At 47.8% G+C, this 23,471-nt stretch overlaps 1 protein-coding gene across 1 annotated transcript; it reads left to right on the top strand.

Annotated features, from left to right (window-relative positions):
* Window positions 1–12,540, top strand: CHIT1 (chitinase 1). The gene is made up of 11 exons (XM_038748982.1): window positions 1–121; window positions 924–953; window positions 4,633–4,834; window positions 6,715–6,771; window positions 7,353–7,518; window positions 7,888–8,012; window positions 8,460–8,583; window positions 8,927–9,109; window positions 10,074–10,187; window positions 10,586–10,712; window positions 12,092–12,540. The coding sequence occupies exons 1-11, from the start codon at window positions 97–99 to the stop codon at window positions 12,334–12,336; spliced, it is 1,398 nt and encodes a 465-aa protein (XP_038604910.1). The 5' UTR covers window positions 1–96; the 3' UTR covers window positions 12,337–12,540.
* Window positions 12,541–23,471: the final 10,931 nt, after the last annotated feature.

The raw sequence follows: 23,471 nt of genomic DNA on the forward strand, positions 1-23,471 counted from the left end.
GAAGGGCGGGGGGGTGGCACAGGCACGGATATAAAAGAGGCAGGAGAGGTTGGATGGGCAGTCTTTGCCAGGAGGATTCAGAGACTCAAGACCAACATGAGGTCTGCGGGGCTTTGGGCAGGTGAGTTGGTTGCAAGGGAAATGGCAGAAATAGGGGTGGGAGTCAACTGGGAGCATAGGGGTGGAGAGAGGTGGAGAATATTTATTTATTTTACTTGTACATATCTATTCTATTTATTTCATTTTGTTAATATGTTTGGTTTTGTTCTCTGTCTCCCCCTTCTAGACTGTGAGCCCACTGTTGGGTAGGGAGCATCTCTATGTGTTCCCAACTTGTACTTCCCAAGCGCTTAGTACAGTGCTCTGCACACAGTAAGCGCTCAATAAATACAATTGATTGATTGATTGAGAATGTTGGAGGCCTCTGGCAGGTGGATTGCAGGAGGGCACAAAGGCAGACCTATAGGTCACTTTCGACCCTGGGACAATCCCAAGGCATTCCTGCTCAGGGAGGTTGACACTCAGTGCTCCCCAGGCTCTGGTCCCAGCTTTGTTGGGCACGGGAGAGAGAATACAAGTTCAGCTGCTGGGGCTGTACACTTTGGGGTTAAATTTCCAGGAAGCAGTTGGATTTCGAGAACAAGCGATGGGGTGCATGGAGTTCGGCGGGTTTCCCCAAAAGACCCCACATGTCAGGTTCAGCCCTAATAAGTCGGAATGGGAGTTCCCATGAGATCACCTTCCATAGCTGCTCCTTTCACCCCAACTCCACCCCTGGTCCCAGCACCTTATCCTTTCCTGGAGACCCCCTGGGTAGGGCGAGTCATGATCAACTGACTGCGTATTATTATTATTATTATTATTATTATTATTATTATTATTATTATTATCATCCTAACACATGCCCCTCCCCACTCTCTTAGGTGTGGCCTTCCTGCTGCTGGTTCAGTGCAGTAAGTACATGTTTCCCTCCCCTACCGCTTTCAGCTGACCCATAGTCTTCCTCTGTGAAAGATCTCCAAGCACTTTATAATTTATAAATGTAAATAGCAACAGGATGTTGGGTCTTTTCTTCTAATGTGCTTTCTTATCTCCTTCATATATTTACTATTCTATTCATGTTGTTAATGATGTGCACCTAGCTTTATTTCTATTTATTGTGATGACTTGACACCTGTCTACAGGTTTTGTTGTCTGTCTCCTCCTTCTAAACTGTGAGCCCGTTGTTGCATAGGGACCGTCTCTGTATGTTGCTAGTTAAACTTCCCAAGCGCTTAGTACAGTGCTCTGCACACAGTAAGCACTCAATAAATATGATTGAATGAATTAATTGGACACCTCTCAGAAAGAAGGAGAGTCAGGTAGGAGTGAAGGACAAATGGAACCTAGGGAATTAAATGGGAAACAGCATGACTAGTGGAAAGAGAATGGTCTTGGGAGTAAAAAGACCTGGATTCTAATCCTGACTCCACTACTTGTTTTGTGACCTAGGGTAAATCACTTAATTTCTCTGCCTCAGTTCCCTCATCTGCAAAATGGGAGCTCAATACTTCTCTCCGCTCCTTAAACTGTGAGAGCCTTCTGGGACGTGATTTTCTTGTTTCTATCCCAGCACTCAGTATTGTACTTGGCACATGGTTAGTGCTTTTTAATACCACGATTGTTGTTATTTATTATTATCATTATTATCTTTACTATCATTACTATTATCATTCCTCTCCTCCAATTCTCTCCCTGACCCCCTCCAATCTGGCTTCTGTCCCCTTCACTCCCCAGAAATCGCCCTCACAAAGGTCACCAGTGATCTCCTTCTTGCCAAATCCAGTGGCCTTTACTTCATCCTAATCCTCCCCGAGCTGCCTTCGACACTGTCAACCACCCCCTTCTGGACACATTACCCAACCTCCACTTCACTGTCACTGTCCCCTCCTGATTTTCCTCATCTCTCAGGCTGCTCATTCTCAGTCTCTTTTGTGGACTCCCCCTCTGCCTCCCACCCCCCCAACTGTGGTGGTCCCTCAAGGTTCAGTTCTGGGTCCCCTTCTATTCTCCATCTACACCCACTCCCGTGGAGAACTCATTCACTCCTATGGCTTCAACTATCACCTCTATGCAGATGATATCCAAATCTACATCATGATATCCAAATCTATACCACCAGTCCTGATCTCTCTCCCTCTCTGCAGTCTTGCATTTCCTCCTTCCTTCAAGACATCTCTATTTGGATGTCTGCCCATCACCTCAAGTTTAACATGTCCAAAACAGAACTCCTTATCTTCCCACCCAAACCCTGTCCTCCCCCAACTTTCCCATCACTGTAGGTGGCACCGTCATCCTTCCTGTCTCGCAAGCCCATAACCTTGATGTTATTCTTGACTCCTGTCTCTCATTCAGCCCATATAGTCAATCCATAACTAAATCCTTTCAGTTCCACCTTCACAACATCACTAAAATCTGTCCTTTCCTCTCCATCCCAACTGGTACCACGTTAATTCAATCACTCACCCTATCCCACCTGGAATACTACATCAGCCTCCTTGCTGACCTCCCAGCCTTCTGTCTCCTCCCACTCCAGTCCATACTCCATTCTGCTGCCGGGATCATTTTTCTACAGAAAAGTTCAGGACATATTTCCCCACTCCTCAGAAAACTTCAGTGGTTGCCCATCCACCTCTACTTCATATAAAAACTCCTCACCATTGGCTTTAAGGCATTCAATCAACTTGCCCCCTCCTACCTGCTTGTGAGAAGCAACGTGGCTCAGTGGAAAAGCACAGGCTTTGGAGTCAGAGGTCGTGGGTTCAAATCCTGGCTCTGCCAATTGTCAGCTGTGTGACTTTGGGCAAGTCACTTCACTTCTCCGCGCCTCAGTTCCCTCATCTGTAAAATGGGGATCAAGACTGTGAGCCCCCATGGGACAAACTGATCACCTTGTAACCTCCTCAGCTTTAGAAAAGTGATCTGTACAAAGTAAGCACTTAATAAATGCCATCATCATTATTATTATTACCTCACCTCACTACTCTCCTATTACAACACAGCCTGCACACTTCACTCCTCCAATGTTAACCTTCTCATCTATCTCGCTGTTGACCCCTTTCCCACATCCTTCCTCAGGCCTGGAATGCCCTCCCTCCTCAAGTCCGACAGACAATTACTCTACCCTGCTTCAAAGTCTTTTTGAAGGCACATCTCCTCCAAGAGGCCTTTCCTGACTAAGCCTTCCTTATCTCTTCTCCCACTCCCTTCTGCATTATCCTGTCTTGCCACCTTTGTTCATCCCCTCTCCCAGTCCCACAGAATTTACATACATATCTGTAATTTATTTATTTAATTAATGTCTGCCTCGCCCGCTAAATCGTAAGCTCAGTATGAGTAGGGAATGTGTCTGTTTATTGTTGTATTGCACTCTCCCAAGTGCTTAGTACAGTGCTTTGCACACAGTAAGTGCTCAATAAATATGGTCAAATTAGTGAATGAATGAATAATTCCTACCTGGGTTTTCTGGCCAGTGCTTAGTCTAGCACTCTTTCTCTTAAAAAAAGTGGTATTTGTTAAGAGCTTACTATGTTTCAAGCACCCGTCTAAGAACTGGGGTATTACAAGTTAATCAGGTCAGACACAGTCCCTGTTCCACATGGGGCTCACAGTCATAGTATTGAATCTCCATTTGACAGATGAGGAAACTGAGGCACAGAAAAGTTAAGTAACTACCCAAGGTCACACAGCAGGGAAGTGGCAGAGTCTGGATTTGAATCCTAGTCCTCTGAGTCCTTTGACTCCTGGGCTCATCTGCACACAGTAAGCGCTAATAAATATTCCCGTTGTTGGGTAGAGACCGTCCCTATATGTTGCCAACTTGTACTTCCCAAGTGCTTAGTACAGTGCTCTGCACACAGTAAGCACTCAAATATGATTGAATGAATGAATACTGTCACTTCTACTGCCCCTAATTGGGCTCACAATCTAAGGAGAAGGGAGAACAGGGACTGAATCTCAATTTAACAGATGAAGAAACTGAAGTTCAGAGACGTTAAGTGACTGCCCAAGGTTTCGCAGCACTCAAGCAGCCCAACTGGGGTTAGAAACCAGGTTTCCCAATTCCCAGGCTTGGTGTCCTTCCGCTAGACTACCAGCTTCTGTATTAGGGTAACTGGGAGGACCAGAAGGAAGGGGATTTGATAGACACCATTAAATAATAACAATCAACACTCATGTTTGTTACCTTTCAAAGCAATTAATATGCATTAGCCTATTTTAAGAGTTTTTGTAAACACCAGTCTCCCCTAAGGGTCACAACCTCCCCCTTCTAGACTGTGAGCCCGTTGTTGGGTAGGGACCGTCTCTATATGTTGCCGACTTGTACTTCCCAAGTACTTAATACAGTGCTCTGCACACAGTAAGCGCTCAATAAATATAATTGAAAGAATGAATGAAACTTTGATCCCCAGCGTCATTCAACGCTCAGATAAAAGTCTCCTCCCTGATGCTCTGCTTCCTTCTCCTGCCATCTTCTCTGTATGCCCTCTCCCACTGAGGCCACTGACTGCTGCAGGAAATGCAGGGTGGACATGGCTCAGTGTCCTCCCCCATGACTTCCTTCCGCGATCCCCCATTTCCCTGCTAATCCAGGTGCTGCTGCCAAGCTGGTTTGCTACTTCACCAATTGGTCTCAGTACCGTCCAGACGCGGGGCGCTACCTCCCAGAGAATGTCGACCCAGGTCTGTGCACCCACCTCATCTACGCCTTCGCCAACATGAACAACAACCAGCTGACCACCTACGAATGGAACGATGACGTGCTCTACAAGTCCTTCAACGGGCTGAAAAGCCGGTGAGTGGCCAACCACAGGGAACCCCGAGGATGGTCATCACCCTGAGGGCACAGGCGGCACGGGTACCATAGCTGGGAAAGCTCCATGGCCACCAGACAGAGGAGAAAAGAGAATTCCAAGTGAGGTGCACGACAGAGGTGACGTTCAGAGGCAATTAATTGCTCTTGTGACACTTTACCTCTAAAGCGCATTGTCCTGGGACATCTCCTATGCTCAGTTAAATGCAAATTTCTGCCCAAATCCCATACCAAATGCACCTGTTTGCAATTCACTGAACCCAATTAGGGATCATTAGCAAGGAATGGCTGCCCCTGCCCCTTCCCATTCTGAAGCTGGTGAACAGTGTCTATTGACTCATCAGCATATCTGGATCCCCATCCCACTCTGCCCATCCCCAAAGTTAATACATTATGGAGGGTTACAGAGGCAAGAGAAGACAACTCTACCAACTCTACAGTAGCCTCCCAAGCACTTAATACAGTGCTCTGTCCACAGGGTGGGCTCAGTAAATACCATCTACTGATGGATTGGCTGATTTTGATTCTGCCCTCAACAAGGCAGATGAGGCAGACAAAAATGCTCAGCTCTCAAAACTGGTCAGGTTGAGCAAAGAGGGTTTCCCTAGTAGGGAACAAGGATCAGCAGAGGAAAAGGGGAATGTCAGGGGCATCTTTCTGGAGCAGAGTCAGATATCCTGGGGGAAAGATATGGAAAGTTGCTTATAGAAAGGAAGGAAAACCATTAGATTTGGTGAAGCCTAAAGCCAGGATTCTCCTTGAAACTAGGAGCAAATGAACCAGCAGGAAATAAAATAATGATTAGGGCATTTAAGTGCATGCTATGTGCCAAGTATTGTGCTGAACAGTGGGGTATAAACAGGACAGATGAGATGTAGTCCCTGTCCCACATGGGGCTCAGTCTAGAGGAGAGGGAGAACAGGTATTAAGTTGCTATTTTATAGATGAAGAAACTGAGGCCAGGAGAAGTTGTATGACTTGCCCCTGGTCACACAGCCAGTAAGTGGCAGTATCAGGATTAGAACTCAGGTCTGTATTCTTACCACTAAGCAGTGCTGTTTCTCAGCTTCAGAATGGGAAGGGGAAGAGGCAGTGGCAGCCATTCCTTGCTAATGATCCCTGATCGGGTTCAGTAAATTGCAAACATGTGCATTAGGTATGGGATTTGGGCAGAAATTTGCATTTAACTGAGCATAGGAGATGTCCTAGGACAATGAGCTTTGCAGGTAAAGTGTCACAAGAGCAATTAATGGCCTCTGAACCATCACCTCTGTCGTGCGCCTCACTTGGAATTCTTTTCTCCTTTTCTCTCTATTTTTCCCTCTTTTTCTCTTTCTCTCCCCAAACCTCCCCCCTCTTCCAGGAATCTTTCCCCGACTTCCCCAAATGGCTCTCATTTCCACCTTGATGCTAATAACTCTTTTTCTACCTTCCCAATTATTGTCTAGGTGCCTACAAGCCTATGACATGTCTTACTTTAGTATCTTTCCCCAGGTCAATGTTGGGGGGCGGGAGGTTCTATAAAGAGTTTTGAGATCTAGAGAGCAAGGTGCCAGAGGAAAATTGAGGGTGAGGCCCTAGTCTTCTCATTTCTCTGCCATCCCCATGGTGCCTGGCCTGAAGCTGGGATTTCAGCCTGCATTCGGGACACGGCACAGTCAGAGAAACAGACTCTACTCCTTCCCTACCGTTGCTTTCATTTCTCCAGGTCCCCAGCATAAAAAGCTCATCTGACTCATGATTGTGCTAGTTAACCCTCTGCCCCCACAGGAGGAACATTGGGAGGGTCACATTTGGGGGGTCTGAGTTGGGGACACATCCATTAACCCAGCCCCACCTGACCTTCCTCTTGACTTTCCTAGGAATCCTGAATTGAAGACCCTTCTGGCCATTGGAGGATGGAACTTTGGAACTCAGAAGTAAGGCCGGGCCTGGGGCCGGGGCTGGGCCATGGTTGGGGATGTGGAGTGGAGAAGAAGAGGAGAGAAGACTGTCCGAGCTGTCTAGTCACTGGCTAGTGACTGAAGCATGGAGTCGGGGGGTGGGGGCTGTGACCTGGGCTGTGCTTGCCTCCTGACTTGGGATCAGCCCCTCTTCTTTGAGATTCAGTCCCATCTGAAAGTGCTCTGGGATGTATAAGCTAGGTAGCAGAGAGAAACATAAGTGTGATATTTAGGTCAAAGGAACATGACAGACTCATCCAACTGCTTTCGCCTACAAGGCTCCTCTGAGAACCTCGGTTTCCACCTTTCGTTCTCATGCTGGCACAAGCAGGTTCATTCTTCATCTTCTCATCCTGAGTCCCCTGCCTCTCTTTGGCCTTCCCAAGTCGAGAGTCAGATAGCCATCTGTGGTCCTTGCTCCAGAGGTGGAGAATGGTGAAGCTAATGGAAACAGGGGCACCCTCATCTGCCCACGGGGGATTCCCAAAGCCCCTGGGCAGGATAGGAGAGAGGTCAGGGCAGTTGTTGCCCCCTGCAACTGTCCTCTATCCCCTCAGGTTTACCACCATGGTGTCCACCGCCACCAACCGCCAGACCTTCATCCAGTCATCCATCTCTTTTCTGCGTCAACATGGTTTCGACGGTCTGGACCTGGATTGGGAGTACCCAGGGAACCGGGGCAGCCCTCCTGAAGACAAAGCCCGCTTCACCACCCTGGTGCAGGTACAGTTGGGTGGCCACAGCCCTCCCTGACACACACAGTGCCCAGTCCGGCCCCCTAGCTCAGCCTATTCCAGGAACCAACCCACAGGGACTAACTGGATTTAGCAGCTTCAGAGAGAAGCAGAAACTGGGCTTCAACATGGCCCGGCCTCCTGAGCGAACTGCCTCCTTGTGACCATAATAATTCATATAAAGGCCATTGTCTCTTTGGCTCCACACTAATTTCCAGTGGAGCATTCAGACCTGAGCTTCCCTTTGGGGAGGGAGAGAATGGGCCCAAGAGGTACTGGATTAGAAATTACAAGCCATACCCTGGGGTTGTGCTCACCCCATAATGTCTGCGGTCGGTCTGGGGATTGCTTCCTCCAGGAACTGCTCAGTGCCTTTGAGCAAGAAGGGAAGTCGACCGGGAGAGAGAGGCTGCTTCTGAGTGCTGCAGTGGCTGCAGGAAAAAGCAACATCGACGGTGGCTATGAAATTGATAAAATCTCCAAGTGAGTCTTTGGCAGGGAAGGGTGGGTAGTTGTAAGGGTGTGGGGGACAGTGTGGCAGGGTATCCTATTAGCCCTGGCTGGGGTTGGGTCAGAGGAGTGGGGGAAGGAATATTCCACACATCCTATCTCCCAGAGGATATTCCATCCACCTCTCCACCTCCGTGAATGACTGGACTTCTCCCAGGCTGACATATGAGATTTGGAGAGATTCTCCACAACAAGGTTCCACAACCCCTTTGATCATCCCTTTATCATCCTCTTCTCTCTCCCACTCTTCCCTTCCTCCTCCCCCTTCTTTGACTGCAAACTCCTTGAAGGCAGGGATCATGTCCACCAACTCTATTGTACTGCAGGCTTAGTACAATGTCTGCACCCAGTAAGAACTAAATGAATACTACTGTTTGATTCCTCCCTCTGAATCCACTCTCCCTCATCCATCTCCCACAGGTACCTGGATTTTGTCAGTCTCATGTCCTATGACTTCCACGGCACCTGGGATAGTGTAACCGGCCACAACAGCCCCCTGTACAAGAGGAAGGAGGAGACTGGATTCGCTGCCGAACTCAATGTTGTACGTGGGGGAGCACTGGTCCGCCTACCCAGATAACAAGGGAACGGGGCTGAGGCAGAAAGGGAGGTGGGTGTGGAAAGAAGTGGGTCTTGGAAATTCTCAAGCAACTCCCCTAAATTGGGGGGAATAAAGAAAAGTGGGATGAGGGCCCCCCTTTTACAGTTGGAGTAACAGAGACCCAGAGAGGTTACGTAGCCCATTCCGATCCACCCAGGATGTCAGTGGTTGGTCAGAAATTAGAAGTCGGCTTCCTTGCCATCTCACTGGGGCCTCCTGCCCAACCACCCCGAAGGGCTTAGATGGCCCTCCCTGCCCCCTGACCTCTGCCCTGTCTTTCCCGCAGGATTTTGCAGTGAGGTACTGGCTCGAGAAGGGAACTCCAGCTAGCAAGCTGATCATGGGTATGCCCACCTACGGCCGCAGCTTCACACTCTCGTCCTCCAACACGGGCGTGGGTGCCCCAATCTCTGGGGGTGGGACTCCTGGCACCTACACGAGAGAGGGTGGCATGCTGAGCTACTATGAGGTAAGATGGGAAGGAAGTGGCTCGGGGTTCAGCCCAAGGACTGACAAGTCACCTCCTGCGACCCTGGGGCCCCGGTGCTGCTGAGGGCTGCTTCAAGCGAGAATGACTGACACTTGCAGCCCTGTCCCGCCCTCCCAGGGGATGGATTTGCCTGCCAGGTAGCCTGGGGTTCATGGGCTGACTCCACCTGGAGTAGACTGAGGTCGCATATCAGCCCTGAATCTGCCCCAGACTCTCCAGGGCACAGCAACAGTCTATCAGCCACCAGTGCCCAGGGCAGACAGATCTGTGTACTGCTGACGGGGGCAGTGGGATATCTATACATATACATATATGTGTTTGTGTGTGTGTGTGTGTGTGTGTGTGTGTGTGTGTGTGTGTGTGTGTGTGCGCTAGAGAAAGGAATCATCACCAACCCTGTACTAGCTCACAGCCTAATGGGGGTGGGCAAGGCAGGCTAGACACAGAGAAACAGGGCCAGTATCAGAAAATATCCACACAAGAGCTGCACAAGAGCTCGGGGTGGTGGGGGGCGGTGGGGGGCGGTGCTTGGAGTGAGGATGGCTGGGTGGGGGACAATCTGGGAAGGCTTCCTGGGGGCGGTGGTCTTAACCTGGGCCAGATGGGTGAGGCTTACCTTAACCGAGCCTGTCTTGGCTCCTGGGTAGCTGATGAGGGGTATGCTGGCTTTTCAGCGGAGAAGTGAGCGCTCCCCACGATTCCCCTGGCCTCAGAAGGCAGGGGTGGCTGCATTCATTCATTCAATTGTATTTATTGAGCACTTACTGTGTGCAGAACACTGGACTAAGCACTTGGGAAGTACAAGTTGGAACATAATAGAGACGGTCCCTACCCAACAACGGACTCACAGTCTAGAAGCGGAGACAGACAACAAAACAAAACATGTGGACAGGTGTCAAGTTGTCAGAACTGCACTGCCACAGTCTCGGCTCTGCTCTTTCAGGTCTGCACCTGGAAAGGAGCCACCATCCAAATGATTGAGGACCAGAAGGTTCCTTACGCGGTCCTGAACAACCAGTGGGTGGGCTTTGACAACATCGAGAGTTTCACAACCAAGGTGAGCGCACGGAGACCCGCTGTACGGGTGATAGTGGAGCGGACGGGAGGGTGGGCTTTACTTCTGCTCCTGGCCATTTGTTTCTGGCTCTTCCTGGGGATCAGAGCTTGGGAGGAAGTCTACTCGGGAACGGCTGTTAGGGAACCTAGGGACTTGGCTGGAGCTTACCCGGGGGAACTCCACAGGGTTCAGGAGTAGAAACAGATCTTGGACCTGGTTGTCTGGATTCCTGTTTCGGGCCTGGATCTGTCAGGGAGCAGAGGCCTTCCAAGCAACTTCCTTTCCTCCCTGAAGCCCAGGAGGCTGGCTGGCCTGACCCACTCCCTCCCTCCCAAAGGTGAAACTGAGGACCAGAGTGGATGAGGCCCTGTTTCAGCCTGCTCTTTTCCCTCTTCCAGGTCCAGTACCTGAAGCAGATGGGCCTGGGGGGTGCCATGGTGTGGGCCCTTGACTTGGATGACTTCGTGGGCTCCTTCTGCAACCAGGGCAAATACCCACTCATCCGGACACTGAGGAAGGAACTGGGTAAATAAGGGCCCAAGGATGGCTGGCAGAATCTAGCCAGCCCAGGGAAGATCCCTGTCCCCTCTCCAGGCCCCCACTGGGGAATGTTGTCCATTCCCAACTCCATTCAGGACCACGGGGTGGTGGCACAGACTCCTACAATCGCAGTTAAGTCCTCGCCCCTTCAGACTGGCAGAGTGGCTACCCCCGGGGTGGGGGTCCAACAAAGGCAATGCCACTGGACAGTTTCTCCAGGCACAGTGGGTCAGAGGGGACCACCAATCCACCAAATGGGAAGCAATGAGCCAAACCCTCCCATCATTCATTCATTCAATCGTATTTATTGAGCACTTACTATGTGCAGAGCAGAGCACCATCACCAGCTGGTGGAGCCTCAAGAAGTAGTGTAGCCTAGTGGAAAGAGCACAGACCCGGGACTCAGAGAACCTGGGTTCCAATTATGATTCTGCCACAGAGAAGCAGCGTGGCTCAGTGGAAAAGAGCCCAGGCTTTGGAGTCAGTGGTCATAGGTTCAAATTCTGGCTCCGCCAACTGTCAGCTGTGTGACTTTGGGCAAGTCGCTTAACTTTTCTGTGCCTCTGTTACCTCATCTGTAAAATGGGGATTAAGACTGTGAGTCCCCCCGGGACAACCTGATCACCCTGTAACCTTCACAGCCCATAGAACAGTGCTTTGCAGATTATTATTAATCTGCTGTATGACCTTGGGCAAGTCACTTCTCTGGGCCCCAGTTCTCTCATCTGCAAAATGGGGTTTTAACACTTGTTCACCCTCCTGCTTAGACAGTGAGTCCCATGTGGCTACATTGTATCTACCCCAGCATTTAGTTCAGTGCTTGACACATAGTAAGCGTCTAACAAATACCATTATTATCATTATTATTATGAAAACTGAGTGCTCTGGCGGAGGTTGTGGGGTAGCCCTGGGGGCAAGGAGGACCGAGAGGCCCTCAGGGGAAAAGGAGCAGAAACAGGCAAGACATTCTGGGAGCATCATGCCTATTGTCCCCAAGCAGCTTTTCCACATAGAGTCCTTGGGAAGGTCTGTCATGGGTTTGGATATCCTGAAAGACCCAGCCGGGGTTGGTTTTACCAAGCTGCTTCTCTGGACTGGTGGGGCAATGAAGTCCCTCTGGGCAACCTTGAGGCTCACAAGGATTTGTTTGGCCACTTCTCGAATGACCCCGCTGTGGACAAAAGGGATGAGGATCAGGAGAAAGACATATAAACGAGCTCAGAGGAGACAGCCCAGGTCCCTGCTGCCCCAGATGATGCAGAGCAGATAGCCTCATCACTGGCCACCAAGAGTGTCCCAACCATTCCCGCTGCACCAAGGCATCCCTGCAATCCCCGGGACTCACTCACACACTCTCCCCACAGATCTTCCACTACCTCCGGAAGTGCCCACTGAGCCCCCGAAGCCCACCCAACCTCCCACCCAGGGGCCCACAGCACGTCCACCGGGCCCTGGGGAAGGCTTCTGCGCCGGCAAACCCGACGGCCACTACCCCGACCCTAATGACAAAACCAGCTTCTACATCTGTGCCAATGGGGAGACGTTTGAGCAGAAGTGCCCACCCGGCCTCATCTATGACGCTTCCTGCTCCTGCTGCAACTGGCCCTGAGTCAGCCCCCGGGTGCCTCCCCCCATCCCATGAGCAGAGTAGAGCCTGGAGAGCCAGCCCAGCCAGCAGATGGGCTGTTTTCCCTCTCCATCTCCTGTTCTCAGCTGGAAGACTTGCTCTGGTCCACTTCCCCGCCTCTACAACCCACCTCTAGTCCTTGGCTCTCTGACTTTGGTCTCAAAATAAATATCATCTTCTCTCTGAGTGATGCTGTTTATTTTCCCCAGCTTGTTGGGATTCCCACTGGAGATGCTTTAGTGGGTCATGGGGACCAGGATTGTAGGATCATAGGGTTCTGATCGATAAGCTCCGTTTTCTAGCATTCCACCCTCACACCCTGCTCTGCCCTGACTTCCCATAGGCCAGAAACAGGAGTCCAGCAGGTCACTCTGAGCAGAGAAGAAGCTCTCTGTCTGGCTGGAGGCACTGGCCGGGGGATGCTCAGCCCTCATCCTGTGGCACCGGGTTGGGGCACCATCCCACTTCTTTCAAGGGGTTTGGAGACTTTTACCTCTTCCTCTCTACTGCCCGGATGAACTGAAGTAAGGGAATCAAGGGGTAGGGTAGAGTGGTCACCTCAAGCTTAACATATCCCAATCCAAACTACTCATCTTCATCCTCTCCTTCACCTAACTTTCCCATCATAGAAGACACCACCAGCACTAAGAACAGTGCTCAGCGCTTAGAACAATGCTCAGCACTTAGAACAGTGCTCAGCACATAGTAAGAGCTTAACAAATACCGTCATCATCATCATCACCACCACCATCCTTCCTGTCCAAGGCCTGCCACCTTGGCATTAACTTTGACTCCTCCCCGTCTTTTAAGCCACACATTCAGTCCTTGTCAAATCTTGTGAGATTTTCCTCCACAAGATTTCCAAGATCCAACCCACCTCTCTACCCAAACGACCATTTCACAGGTCATATCCCAGCTTGATTACTGCATTGGTCTCCTCGCAAATCTCCCTGCCTTCAAGGCTCTCCTCTCTCCAGTCCATACTTCACTCTGCTGCATAGATCATTTGCCTAAATGGTCACTTTTCACACATCTCTTCACTCCACAAAGACTTCTAATTGTTGCCCAGTCCTCTTGCTACAAGCAGAAATTCCTTACCATTCACTTCAAGGAATTTATGCATCTCTTTCCCTTCTACTTATCCACTCTCTTCTCCCATTACATCCCGGCTCTCACTCTTCATTCCTCTCAAGCTAACTTATCAACGTGCCTTATTCTCCTTCTGCTGCTGACATTTTGCTCACACACAATAACAATTACTGCGGCATTTGTCAAGTGCCTACTGTGTGCCAAGCACTGTACTTTGTGCTGCGTTTGATACATGATAATCAGGCCCCACCTGGGGCTCACAGTCTGAGCAGGAGGGAACCCAAGTATTGAATCTCCGTTTTGAAAATGAGGGACTAAGAAGGAAAGCGATTTTCCCAAGGTCACACAGTAAGTGGGTAAGTGGTGGAGTGGGGATTAGAACCCAAGTCCTTTGACTCTACTAGGCCAGGCTGTTTCACACCTTCCCTTTGGTCTGGAATTCCCTCCCCCTTAACATCTGAGGAATCACTGCTGTCCCCATCTTCAAAGTGCTTCTGAAATTACAACTCCTCCAGGAAGCCTCCCCAGTTGATTCCTAATTTCCTCATTTTATATCCCCACAACTTCCACTTCAGCATTGTTGTACCACTTATGAAGCAGCATGGCATCATGGAAAGAGCATGGGCCTGGGAATTAGAAGGTCATGGGTTCTAATACCTGCCATTTGTCTGCTGTGCGGCCTTGGGAAAATCACTTCACATCTCTGAGTCTCCGTTACCTCATCTGTAAAACGGGGATGGAGACTGTAAGCCCCACATGGGACAGGGACTGTGTCCAACCCGATTTGTTTGTACCCACCCCAATGCTTAGTACAGTTCCCGGGACATAGTAGGCTCTTAACATATACCAATAAAAAAACCTTATGTGTTCATAACCTCTCATAGCTCTTTAGTTCATAGTTTAGATTATCTATCACTTCCTCCTATCTGTAACGTATTTCAGTGTCCGCCCTCCAGCCACAAACTGTAAATTCCTTGGGGACAAGATCATGTCTTCTAATTTCTATTGCATTCCCAAGTGTTTAGTAAATCCCATTCTCTGCACACAGTAACCACTAAATAAATATTATTAATCGATTGATTCAGTCCTCCATCCATCAATCATATTTATTGAGGGCTTATTGAGAACAGTGCTTTGCACATAGTAAGCGCTTAACAAATACCATCATTATTATTATTACTGATTGAGTGATTGAATCAAAACAGCACAGTGACATAACAGAGAGAACAACCCTTTTCCATGGAAGCATCGTCACAGCTATGATAATAATAACCCTGATGGTAATAATAACATTATGATAATAATAATAATAATAATAATAATTGTTACACACAAACTAAGTATAAAGCACTGGGATTTAAGAACTGGGGTTATTCAGGGTGGACACAATCCCTATCCCACAAGGGCCTCACAATCTTAGTAGGAAAGAGAGCAGATATTGAATCCTCATTTTACAGTTGAGGAAAGTGAGGCACAGAGAAGTTAAGTGACTTGGCCAAGGTTACACAGCAGGCAGCTGCCGAGTTGGAATTATAATGCAGGTCCTCTTATTCCCAGGCCTGTGCTCTTTCCACTAGGCAATGCTGCTTCCCTATAATGATTCTATCCTCACCTCTAGCATCATGGTCTAGTGGATGATGATGATGATGATGGTATTTGTTAAGCGCTTACTATGTGCCGAGCACTGTTCTTAACACTGGGCTAGATTTAGGGGAATCAGGTTGTCCCACATGGGGCTCACAGTCTTAAACCCCATTTTACAGATGAGGCAACTGAGTCACAAAGAAGTTAAGTGATGTGCCCAAAGTCACACAGCTGGGATTAGAACCCACGGATAGAGCATGGGCCTGGGAATACGAAGGACCTGAATTCTAATCCTGCTCCACTACATACCTTCTGTGTGACCTTGGTCAAGTCAATTAATTTCTCTGTGCCTCTGTTACCTTGTCTGTAAAATGGGGATTAAAACTGTGAGCCCTATGTAGACTGTCCAACTCAATTACCTTGTATCTATCCCAGTGCTTAGTACAGAGCCTGGCACCTAGTAAGTGCTTAACTTAAGCCCCTAGTAAGCCCCTCCTCCCCCCTCCATCCCCCCCACCTTACCTCCTTCCCTTCCCCACAGCACCCATATATATGTATATATGTTTGTATGTACTTATTACTCTATTTATTTATGTATTTTACTTGTACATATTTATTATATTTATTTTATTCTGTTAATATGTTTTGTTTTGTTCTCTGTCTCCCTCTTCTAGACTGTGAGCCCACTGTTGGGTAGGGACCGTCTCTATATGTTACCAACTTGTACTTCCCAAGCGCTTAGTACAGTGCTCTGCACACAGTAAGCACTCAATAAATACGACTGAATGAATGAACAAATACCTCAATTGTTATTAGTTATAGTAGCAATAGTAATTGCATTTATTAAGTGCCTATAGTATTCTCAGCCCTGTACTCAGCACTGGGAATAAAAATAATAATGATAATAATGATGGCATTTGTTAAGCGCTTACTATGTGCCGAGCACTGTTCTAAGCACTGGGGTAGATACAAAGCTAATCAGGTTGTCCCACGTGGGGCTCAGGGTCTTAATCCCCATTTTACAGATGAAGTAACTGAGGCACAGAGAAGTCAAGTGACCTGCTCAAAGTGACACAACTGATCAGCGGTGAAGCCGGAATTAGAACCCACGACCTCTAAGCGCTTAACAAATGCCATTTAAAAAAAAATTCCTTTGGGGGGCAGAAGCCAAGGGAGCGGGCCAGCAGAAGGACCCCAGAGGGAGAAGTGGTGGTGCCGGTGGCCTCACCTGGCTTTTGGGAATACGAAGGACCTGCCAACTTGTACTTCCCAAGTGCTTAGTACAGTGCTCTGCACACAGTAAGCACTCAATAAATATGATTGATTGATTGATTGTTTGATTGATTGACTGATTGATTTTGGGGGGAGTCGGGTATCCAGAAGTTGTGGGGAGGGTCAAAGGAGAAACAGACATCTCGAGATGGGAACCGAGAGTTGGGACAAGCCAAGTGGGAACAAGCCGAAATCAGGGGCGCTCCGGCATGCACTGCCACTGGGAGAAGCAGCGTGGCTCAGTGGAAAGAGCCCAGGCTTTGGAGTCAGAGGTCATGGGTTCAAATCCCAGCTCTGCCAACTGTCAGCTGTGTGACTTTGGGCAAGTCACTTAGCTTCTCTGGGCCTCAGTTCCCTCATCTGTAAAATGGGGATGAAGACTGTGAGCCCCCCATGGGACAACCTGATCACCTTATAACCTCCCCAGCGCTTAGAACAGTGCTTTGCACATAGTAAGAACTTACTAAATGCCATTATTATTATTATTATTATCTTCCTCCGGGGAACCGATGAGGCCCGTGGATTGGAGCTGGGGACAGCCCCGAATCCCTGAGGAGTGCTGCCCCAAGACAGCCAGCTCCTCCTCCCCCTCACATCCAGATGGGTGTTGCTGGGGCCGGGGGTGTGTGATGGTTTGGAGGAGAATTAGACATCTAAGAATGAGTGGCATGGGTTGGTTGCTGACTGACACATGAAGAAAGATGTAAACATGAAAATATAGGAGACGAGAAAGACACTAATAAGACAAGAGCAGTTCACGCACTGTAGCTGGAGGAGCAGCGTTTCGGTCCCCTCGTGGTTCAGCCCCACAGACGCAAAGGTCACGGGTCACATCCACAGCAGTGGTCTTCCCCATGTTCTAACAATTGAAGAGGCCGCATGGTCTGAGTTTGGTTTGAGTTTTATTTGAATTGGGTTTGAGTCCTTCCAGGGCTGGAGCTGGGGCCAGTGGGAGTCTGATGGTATGGGAGTTTGGGAGATTCTCAGATGTTTTAACTTATTTCATTAATTATTCTACTGATTGAGTATTTCTTAAGTGTCAACCCCTAAGCTGAATGCTGGGGTAGAGTGAAGATACCAGGTCGGACACGGTCCGATCTCAAGACCTCTAAAATGAGGTCCCGTGGGGAGACGGACAACTGCTTCCTTCTTGTTCTGAGGCCTTCCTCCCCACCATGCCACCCATGCACAGGACTCTGGCTTTTTCAAGAACTTCAGTTCAACACCTCTCCGCTCCCACCCGGAAGCCAGGATGGAGCTGGGATTATGCCCTCGGCCCCACCTCTCTGTTCTACAGAGGCAGGCAGCGCATTTAAGCAGTGTAAACTAGTGGAAAAAGCATAGACCTAGGAATCGAGGACTTGGGTTCTAATCCTGCCTCCACCACTTGCCTGCTGTGTTACTTTGGGCAAGTCATTTCACTTCTCAGGGCCGCAGGGCTCTCACCTGGAAAATGGGGATTCAATTCCTCTTCTCCCTCCTACTTTGACTGTGAGCCCCAGGTGGGATAGGGCCTATATATTACCTGATTAACTTGTATCTACCCTGGTGCTATAAAATGACATTGAATGGCTCAGAAAAATGGCCCAGAAAGAGATGGCGAGGGGGGAGCCAGGAAAAGGAAGAGAAGGCCAGAGCGGTCAGGAGAAAAAAGAGAAGATGAGGGGGCCAGGATCAGAAAGAGAAGGTGGGGGAGCCAGGAAAATGCTTTGAATACTATAAAAGGTATTAAATCAGCTGTTCCCCTCCTAATTTATCTCACTGATCTACTACGACCCAGACTACAGACTTGGCTCCTATAATGTCAATCTGCTCACTGTACATATGTGTACATATCTTTAAATTATATATTATAAATTATTTATTCATGTTAATGCCTGTCTCCCCCTCTAGAATGTGTTTGTTATGGGCAGGGAACATGTTTGCTAACTCTGTTGTATTGTACACTCCCAAGCACTTAGTACAGTGCTCTGCATATAGTAAGTGCTCAATAAATACCATAAATACCACAATCTCATCTTTCTCACTATCTATCCCTTGCCTATGTCCTTCCTCTCGCCTGGAACTCTTTCTTTTATTTATACCCCACATAGGAGGGATAGGGATTGTGTCTAATTCCCCCCTGTATATTCTCTCCTAAGGCTTGGTACAGTACACAGTAAGTGCTGAATAAATCTGGAAAAATTTTCATCTGGAAAATGGGGATTAAAACTGTGAGTCCCACGTGGGACAACCTGTTAACCTTGTATCTACTAGCGCTTAGAACAGTGCTTGGCACATAGTAAGCGCTTAACAAATACCTTCATTATTAATAAACACTATTACTACTACTACTTCTGTTCTCTTACCTAATTAGACTATGGGCTTCATGTGGGACGGGGATTGTATCCAACCTGATCCAACTGAATCTACCCCAGTATTTAGATCAATGCTTGGCACATGGTGAACCACTTAGGAAATATTATGATGATGATGATTGTATCATTCAATTAATCAATGATATTTATTGAGCACTTACCATATGCAGAGCACTCTATACAACAGAGTTAGTAGACACGTTTCCTGCCCACAACAAGCTTATAGCTTATACCTGGTTAGCTTGTATCCACCCTAGGGCTTAGTACAGTGTCTGGCACATAGTATATTAATATTATTATTAATAACAAATATCATTATCATTATCTGTAAAGGAGAGACACTTACCCAAGAGAAGCAACATGGCCTAGTGGAAAGCCCATGGACCTGGGAGATGGAAGACTTGGGTCCTACTCCCTGCTCTGCCAAATGCTTTCTGTGTCATCTTGGGCGAATCATTTCACTTCTCCATGCCTCAGATCTCCTGTTCTCCCTCCTGCTTAGACTGTGAGCCCCATGGCGGACAGGGACTGTGTAGAACCTAATTCACTTGTAACTATCCCAGCGCTTAGAACAGTGTTTGACACAGAGTAAACACTTAAAAAATACCATAAAAAAGAGATAGAGTAAGTCGGCAATCCAACAGGAAATTCAAATGTGCTGGGTGCCACCATAGAACTGTGATCGGCACTGAGGCCCACCCTGGTGGAAAGCGTCCGAGGGCTTGGCACATAGTAAGTGCTTAACAAGCAGCGTGGCTCAGTGGAAAGAGCCCGGGCTTTGGAGTCAGAGGTCATGGGTTCAAATCCCAACTCCGCCAATTGTCAGCTGTGTGACTTTGGGCAAGTCACTTCACTTCTCTGGGCCTCAGTTACCTCATCTGTAAAATGGGGATTAAGACTGTGAGGCCCCCCCGGGGCAACCTGATCACCTTGTAACCTCCCCAGCATTTAGAACAGTGCTTTGCACATAGTAAGCGCTTACTAAGTGCCATTATTATTAAATATAATAATAATAATAATAATAATAATAATAATAATAATAATAATAATAATAATAATAATAACCCTGTAGGGAAGCGCCCTCCTCTGATGGTTTTCCCACTCTGCCCTTGGTGTGCTTCCTATCATTTCCAGCAGGTGGCAGCCGTGCTCGCCTTTTCTAAACGAGCTCAGATTATTAATATTATTTATTTATTTATAAATTATATGGCTTTTTTATGCACTTACTATGTGCCAATCACTGTACTAAGCGCTAGGGTAGATACAAGAAAATCGGGTTGGACACAGTTCCTGTCCCACTTGGAGCTCACAGTCTCAATCTCCATTCTCCCCCCTCTAGACTGTGAGCCCGCTGTTGGGTAGGGACCGTCTCTATGTGTTGCCAATTTGTACTTCCCAAGCGCTTAGTACAGTGCTCTGCACACAGTAAGCGCTTAATAAATACGACTGAATAAACGAATGAATGAATTTTACAGGAGGTTGGTAACTGAGGCCCAGAGAATTGAAGTGACTTCCTCAAGGTCACACAACAGACAAGTGGCAGAGCTGGGATTAGAACTCATGACCTTCTGACTCCCAGGCCATACTCCTTCTCTAGGGTTTCGGCAGGGTGGGTATGTGGGAGGAGGTATGTGTCTGATTCAAAGACGAAGCTGCCACCCGTTAGATTGCATCTGTCGGTGTGAGGGCCTGGCAGGGACACTGCACACTTTCTCTCCCCGTGGGAGCCCAGTAGGCTGCCTTTACCATCCCCTTTGGAGAATAATAATAATAATAATGATGGCATTTGTTAAGCATTTACTATGTGCAAAGCACTGTTCTAAGCGCTGGGGAGGTAACAAGGTGATCAGGTTGTCCCACAGGGGGCTCACAGTCTTAATTCCCATTTTACAGATGAGGGAACTGAGGCACAGAGAAGTTAAGTGACTTGCCCAAAGTCACCCAGCTGACAATTGGCGGAGCCAGGATTTGAACCCATGACCTTTGACTCCAAAGCCCGGGCTCTTTCCACTGAGCCACACTGCTTCTCACTGAGCCACGCTGCTCAGTGCTTAGACAACTCCCTCTAAGATGGGAAGGAGAGAAGGTATGGATTGTTTTCTGGTATTTGTTAAGCATTTACTATGAGCCAGGCAATGCACTAATCACTGGGGTAGATACAAGCTAATCAAGTCAGACACAGCCCTTATCCCATATGGGTCTCGGTCTTTATCCCCATTTTACGGATGTGGTATCTGAGCCACAGAGAAATTAAAAGTGATTTGCCCAAGGTCACACAGCAGGCAAGTGGCCAAACCGGGATTAGAATGCAAGTCCTCTGGCTACCAAGTCTGTGCTCTTTCCATTAGGCAACACTGCTTCTCATGATTCGTGGCTGGCAGGATCTTATCATCATTAGTTATGGTAGCATTTCTAACCCTGTCAACTCTGAAGTCCCATTCTCTGACCCCACTCTCCTAAAATGTCCTCTCTCTCACATCTCCATCCGTATATATATATACATATCCATCCATACATACATACATACATATACATATTTATATGTATACATCTGTATATATGTTTGTACATATTTATTACTCTACTTATTTATTTTACTTGTACATATTTATTCTATTTATTTTATTTTGTTAATATGTTTTGTTTTGTTGTCTGTCTCCCCCTTCTAGCCTGTGAGCCCGCTGCTGGGTAGGGACCGTCTCTATATGTTGCCAACTTGTACTTCCCAAGTGCTTAGTACAGTGCTCTGCACACAGTAAGCACTCAATAAATATGATTGAATGAATGAATCTCCACTCCTGACAAAACTGTCCTCTCTTCTCAGAGACCTCTATTTTCTAGAGCCTCTGGACTAATAACAATAATAATAATGATCATAACTATTGTAGTATTTCTTAAACTCTTACTGGGTGCCAAGCACTCTACAAAGCACTGGAGTTGAACAAGCTAATCAGGTTGGACACAGTCCCTGTCCAACAAGGGGTTTACTTTATAAATAGTAGAGAAGGAAATGGGTATTCATTCATTCATTTAATAGTATTTATTGAGCACTTACTGTGTGCAAAGCACTGTACTAAGCACTTGGAAAGTACAAGTTGGCAACATATAGAGATGGTCTCTTCCCAACAACGGGCTCACAGTCTATAGAATCTTCATTTTACAGATGTGGAAACTGAGGCCCAAAGATGTTAGTGTCTCGTCTAAGGCAGGCAAAGTGGCAGAACCAGAATCAGTCAACCAATCAATCAATCATATTTATTGAGCACTTACTGTGGGCAGAATACGGTACCAAGTGCTTGGGAGAGTACAATATAACAGAGTGGGTAGAGGCATTCCCGACCCACAAAGAGCTTACAGTCTAGAAGGGGATAAAGACATGAATATAAATAAATAAATTATGAATATGTACCTAAGTGCTGTGGGACTGAGGGAAGGGTGAATAAAGGCTGCAAATTCAAGTGCAACAACACAAAAGGGAGTGGGAGAAGAGGAAACAAAGGCTTAGTGAGGGAAGGCCTCTTGGAGGAGATGTGCTTTTAATAAGGTTTTGAAGGTGGTGAGAGTGATTTCCTGGCAGATATGAAGAGGGAAGGTGTCCCAGGCCAAAGACAGGAGGTGGGGGAGATGTCAGTCGTGAGATAGATAAGACTGAGGTACTTAGAAGACATGAGAAGCAGTGTGGCTCAGTGGAAAGAGCCCGGGCTTTGGAGTCAGAGGTCATGGGTTCAAACCCCGGCTCTGCCAATTGTCAGCTGGGGGACTTTGGGCAAGTCACTTCACTTCTCTGGGCCTCAGTTCCCTCGTCTGTAAAATGGGGATTAAGACTGTGAGCCCCCCATGAGACAACCTGATTACCTTGTAGCCTCCCCAGTACTTAGAACAGTACTTTGCAAAGAGTAAACGCTTAATAAATGCCATCATTATTATTATTAGAGGAGTGAAGTGTGCCATCTGGGTTGTAGTAGGTGGGCAGCGAGGTGAGGTAGTGGAGGGTCATGGCGATTGTGTGCTCTAAACTTGATGGTAAGGAGTTTCTGTTGGATGCAGAATAATAATGATGGCATTTATTAAGCGCTTATTATGTCCAAAGCACTGTTCTAAGTGCTGAAATGGATGAGCAACCGCTTGAAGAGTTGGGAAGCAGCACGGCTTAGTGGAAAGATCACGGGCTTGGGAGTCAGAGGTCATGGGTTCTAATCCCAGCTCTGCTACTTGTCTGTTGTGTGATCTTGGGCAAGTCACTTAACTTCTCTGTTCTCTCATCTGGAAAATGGGGATTAAGACTGTGAGCCCCACATGGGACAACCTGGTTACCTTATATCTACCCCAGAGCTTAGAACGGTGCTTGTCATATAGTAAGCACTTAACAAATACCATCATTATTATTATTATCATTATTGGGAAACATGGACTGAAGGTTTGGAAGTTCAATGATCCGGGCAGCAGAGTGAAGTATGCACTGGAGTGGGGAGAGGCAGAAGGCTAGGAGGTCTGCAAGGAGGCCGATATAGCAGTCAAGGCAGGATAGGATAAGTGCTTGAATTAACATGGTAGCAGATTGGATGAAGAGGAAAGGGCAGATTTCAGTGATGTTGTGAAGGTTGAACCAACAGAACTTGGTGACAGATTGCATATGTGGGTTGAATGAGAGTTAGGAGTTGAGGATGACACCAAGGTTACAGGCTCGTGAGACAGAGAGGATGTGGTGCTGTCTACAGTGTTGGGAAAGTCAGGGAGAGGACAGGTCCCCAAAACACTCGCTTTAGGGCTCAAGCCCTGGGCGTCCCACAAAGACGTGGACACTGTTGGGCTGGC

The sequence above is a fragment of the Tachyglossus aculeatus genome, chromosome 7 (assembly GCF_015852505.1).
Source record: "Tachyglossus aculeatus isolate mTacAcu1 chromosome 7, mTacAcu1.pri, whole genome shotgun sequence".
Taxonomy (NCBI): domain Eukaryota; kingdom Metazoa; phylum Chordata; class Mammalia; order Monotremata; family Tachyglossidae; genus Tachyglossus; species Tachyglossus aculeatus.